This window comes from Anneissia japonica, unplaced genomic scaffold (assembly GCF_011630105.1).
Source record: "Anneissia japonica isolate Jap-2015-1 unplaced genomic scaffold, ASM1163010v1 scaffold483_len1788099_cov177, whole genome shotgun sequence".
Classification (NCBI taxonomy): domain Eukaryota; kingdom Metazoa; phylum Echinodermata; class Crinoidea; order Comatulida; family Comatulidae; genus Anneissia; species Anneissia japonica.
This window is the reverse complement of record NW_022682587.1, coordinates 898955-904200: the sequence shown is the minus strand read 5'-3', so window position 1 is coordinate 904200 and position 5246 is coordinate 898955. Positions and strand designations below refer to the sequence as shown.

General features: G+C 35.6%; 1 protein-coding gene across 1 annotated transcript; it reads left to right on the top strand.

Annotated features, from left to right (window-relative positions):
- Positions 1-1122: 1122 nt before the first annotated feature.
- LOC117102264 lies at positions 1123-4405 on the top strand. Its single transcript, XM_033242535.1, has one exon. It carries the CDS (start codon positions 1248-1250, stop codon positions 3018-3020), a length of 1773 nt encoding a protein of 590 aa, XP_033098426.1. The 5' UTR covers positions 1123-1247; the 3' UTR covers positions 3021-4405.
- The last annotated feature ends 841 nt before the right edge of the window (positions 4406-5246 follow it).

Sequence of the window (5246 nt, the reverse complement as noted above, 5' to 3'; positions counted from 1 at the left end):
CGTGCCGATTTCATTATACGAAGAGTAGATTACACTGGTTGTTGCACACGTCGATAAATATTAGTCTACTCGTCTGTTCTAGTGTAAAGCGCAAAAACTTTGTTAATGTTTGATTTTTGTATGTTTAAAGCTAAATTTCAACTAATTATTTAATAAAGACTGTTACTTATTCCCATTACTAATACTGTAACTTTGTGCATAGTGATTGTAATGATCTTACTGAACTATAATGGCATAATGATAATAATAACAATAATGAATAATAATAATTTAAATATAAATATCATAAAAATAATAATAACATTCAATAATATATTCATTTGTATATAGCGATGATTAATAATTATAATATTTTGTATATAAAAGAAAATGTGTTTAAAAATCTCAATAGGTGGAAACATAGCTTAATCAATAGTCTTTTTATTGCAGAATACAATTCTGGTACAAAATGTTTAAAATGTCTTGCATGATATGTTTTACAAACAATAATGTTATTTAGCTTTTTTAAGAACGTTCGAATGTAAGAAGTAATATGTAAATGCCTATAGAACATTCAATGAACTTAAAAAAAACACCAAGGAAAATAGTAAATAAAAGTGGAATGACCCCCAACAAATAATAATTAAAATAATATGTATATAACTATGATAAATAATATTTACGTAGAAAAGTTGGTGTTTATTATGTTTGAAGTTTTAGGAGCAATTAAATATATTTTTAAAACATTCTAAATATAAATCAATTATATTTATGAATATGTTTGTATTAAGTGTTAATACACCAATACCAATTAAATATTAATACACCAATAACCACTGTTAACATACGTCTTTGTTCCATTTAATTGATAATAAACCGATCCTAATCAATCGTAGTCAACACTTAATGAACATAATATAATACGTCATAAAAATCTGCTTCATGTATTTGAAATGTCAAAAAAAATATTATAAGAGAGACATGAGACAAACAGCTGTGAGCCACCATAAACGCATATGAAAGTTTTCTTCATTTAAAGTCAGAGATTTCCAATTACTTGGTTTAGAGTGATGTCAGGGGTTTTTATCCAATCCAGTCATAGGAAATAACCTTAATTGACGGAAAATATAAAACATTCAAAAGAGTGCTACAAAGTTTTACAGCGTCAAACATACGAAATTCACCACCGAGTAAGGACCTACGCACAGACGACTAGGAGAACATTTAGTAAACTTATTTATAATAATAAACGATCCTGCTGGAATGAAATGGAATTTAAATTGATCTTCGTTTTGTTTATCCTTGGCTTAGCCAACGGGTTTGAGTTTGTGATTGAACCAAAAAGCACCACAGCTATGCAAGGTGAAGCGGTTATGTTGGCTTGTTCAGTTACTGGAGCAGATCGTGGAACAATATACTGGCAGAGAGTACACACAGGACGATACATTAGTTTAGATTATATAATAGACCCGTATGATAACTTTGGAGAGGACATGAAGAATAGGTATAGAATCATCGGTGAACCATCTGCTGGCGAGTACACCTTGTTGATTAATGATGTAAAGAAATCAGACATTGGTAGGTACGCTTGTTTGTATAGTGAACCTTCTGGTGCAAAGGTAATCTCTCGTCATGCCACTCTAAGTGTATTGATTCCACCTAGTAATGACTTTCCTAGATGTCGCGTTGAACCTGAAGGAGCGGTTATCGGCGACACTGTCGATCTAGTATGCGAATCTGCAGGAGGGCTTCCACCAGCAACCCTTACCTGGTTCCGTGGTAACGAAATTTTAACAGGAGATTATGGTAAATCTGGCGAGCTCACACAGAATCGTTACCGAAAAGTCTTAGAAGCCACTGATCGTGGTGTAGAATTTATATGTGAAGCGACAGGAATCGCCATTATAAATACTCTACGTACTTGCAGTCTGACAGCATTGGGCCTTGATATATCAGTTCAAATAAAACCACAGCTCAAAGTTGCTGATGAAGGTTCACGATCAACCTTCACCTGTATTGCACCAGGTGATATGAGAAATTACGACGTATATTGGCAAATTGGGGAAGAAGAATTAGACATCCGTGATCCGCGAATGTCATTCAGGGATGGACATCCTCGACTAAGAATAGACCCTGTGACATTAAGCGACCACGGTAGAATGATCACATGTATAGTGTATGACTTTTATGGTTTCCGGGGTAATGCTTCGTCAATACTATTTGTTACGAAAACGCAAACAACAAAACCACCATCTAAAAATGCAATCTTTTATGAACCAGAAGCAGAGCAACCGACAAGAATTAGCTTAGTAGCATCGGTTGAAGGAGGTATTGGTGGAGTTTTTACAGCACCAAATGAACTTCCAGCAGCCGATCAGGCTACAGGAAATGCAGGCTCCAGTAATCCTTCAGATTCACCACAAATTGTGAGTAAAACAATGGGGGCAAAAGAAACTGAATCTCCTAAATCTCTTTCGCAGACTACAGCAAGTATAACGAACAACAATCCGTCAATGATTTTTACAAATCATTTTGCTATGCCCACCATCGATACCATTACCAATAAAACCGAAGAGCCTGCAGTTGAACGAGGTGACTCTCCAGTAGATGCAGTCCCACAACAACCTGAAAACATGAGCCCGACTAAATCCGAACCCTCAGCGACAACCATTAGCCCAAATGACGTAGTGGACACAACCGGCGATGTGACAGATCCCACAGAAGCACCTGAAGTGAATGAAGTTGAGGTCCCAGAGATGCAAAGCGAAGTCAATGAAAACGAAAACGAAGCAGAAGAATCGAATGACGCAGAAACAGAAACTACAGAAACTCCTAATGAGATCGACAACAATACTATAAACGATAAAGCTAAGAATAGTAATTTGGAGGGAACTGACACTGATAACGTCGTTGGTCCCGTGGACAGTGAAAAAGAAACGGTGTCAGGGAAAATGGCACGATTGAAAATTATCTGCGGTGTACTCGTTTTTGGCGTAATTACTATAGGCTTTGGATTTTGGCGTTTCAGCAAGTCACGATAATGAACTATAGAAAAAAAATGACTGTGTTGGTGTTATAGGCCTACTAGGCTGGTTACATGGGTCAGCATTATTGCATTAGAATAATATTTTAAAATATAGTGAGTGTAGTTTGCAGATATTTTTCAGTCGTTCTCATTGTGGATGTTTGGAATTATAGTTGTGAGTTTTTGTTGATTGAAGTAGTTTAGAACATTTGCCATGTAGACCTACCTAACACTTTTCACACTTGACGCGTTATTGACGTAAACGTCGATAACACAACGCATCAGCCCTGATTTTCAAAGTGAGCCATTTGAAGCAATGCAAACTTCATGTGTAGCAAAAGAAATATTGCTTTTGCAGTCTGACGACCACAGCCTAAAGCTCTGTCCAGACTATTAAATTTTCTTTGACAAAACACTGTTGCATGCCCATATATAGTCGTAAGATGCCTATACATGGTCATTATGTGATGTATCATGGCCATATTTAGGCATGTCACATTTAGGCATGTTAATGTAGCTGAACTGTTTTTCCAAAAGCAACAAAGACGTTTGAGTCTGAAACGTGCTAGTGTAAACAGAGGTTTACTGTAACAGATGTAATGATTTTCTTTTGTTTAAATGTTGGACGAAGTGTATGTTTGTGTGTGTTTGATTGGATGGGAGTGTGGTTATTACTTTTATTATTAATATGTAAATGTTATTTCGATGTGTGTTTGTGTCAGGGAAACATCATATGAGTGATATTTACCCTACCTGACGTGTTATCGTACTGAATACTCAGTACAATCCCAAGTATTTGCGAAAAAAATCGCAAGTGATTCTGGCGGGAATCGAACCCACAACCTCAAGAAAACTTGACAGGTGTCATAACCGCTAGACCACCGAGCTTGCGCTAAGTAAGTAGTGTTGAACCCGATAGACTAATGGTTATAACACCGGGCTTCTTATCTCGAGGTCGTGGGTTCGATTCCCAACCGAATTACTTGCGAATTTGTTTTGTAAGTATTTTGGAACGTAATAGGTAGTTTTTACTGCACGACGTTAACCCAACATGCAACGTGATAGCTTCGCCCCTTTTGTAAACAAATCGAATACGCATGCGTAAACCAGTAACTAACGTACGTGGGGGAATTAAAATCCTAAAATGAGCGTACTCCGCAACACAAGATGAAGAAATTATGACGTCATCCGTTAACGTTAACGTTAACGTCGTGCGGCGAAAACTACCTATTTAGAATTCAGTACGATAACACGTCAGATAGGGCAAAACATCACTCCTATAATATGTAATGAGTCAACAATATAAGAGAAATTTTATCTTTATTACATTATTCAAATAATTAAACATTTTTTCACTCACACATTTTTAATGGAGACAATAAAATGTAAATTGAAACAAAATATTTTTCAGTTAATATTATTAATTTGTTTTTGTATTTTCAATAAGTTTATAATTTATATTTAAATATTTTTCAAAAATTAATTACCTTTAGTAACCTTTACCTTTATTTTTGTAATACTTTATGTAAATTGATATTTACTATTCGTGATATAATGTATTTAGCTTACTGTATCACTTTCCGAAGTAAAAAAGAGAAAATTTGTAAATAGATGTTTGTTTGTATTCCAATCACTTAATTTTAAGCTGTCACAGGCTACGGCGCACTGGTCAGTAAATCATGGTTTAAAATTTGGGGGAAAAAATGTAATTTAATTTAGTAAATCCAACAAACGCAACAGGCCTATTGGCAAAATTTTAGTGTGATTTACTTTGAAATAGACGCGTAAGAAACGCAAAACGCACGTAAGAGTCACCTCAGTTAATTTTAAATGTTACACACTTAAAATTAGGTGATTACATAAACGCTGTGCTCACTAGCTTTTGGCAGCGAGAACCATCACGGTCAGAACCAACGCGTATCTCAGCAACTTTTTTATACAAAACAGAGAGTATAAGATAATAGTGGATTTATCCAGTTGTTTTGGCGTTTGCGTCAAACTACTGCGTCCGGCTTCTAAATACGAACAATACTGAACACATTCAGCCTCAACATTTTTTCGCGCCAGGGCCACATGACTCGTTGTTACGCCATGGCTAATAATAGTAGAAACAGTGCCAAGATAAGTAACTCACTTTAGTACTGTATATTCATATAGATATTCAAATGCATTCTAAGAGTTCCGAAAAGCACAACTATTACGTAGGGCTTACGGGAAATTCACAATGCGTCCACCTTGCAGT

What these genes read in the sequence shown, in the direction of transcription:
- LOC117102264 (XM_033242535.1), top strand. Translation starts at nt 1,248, where the DNA reads ATGGAATTTAAATTGATCTTCGTTTTGTTTATCCTTGGCTTAGCCAAC.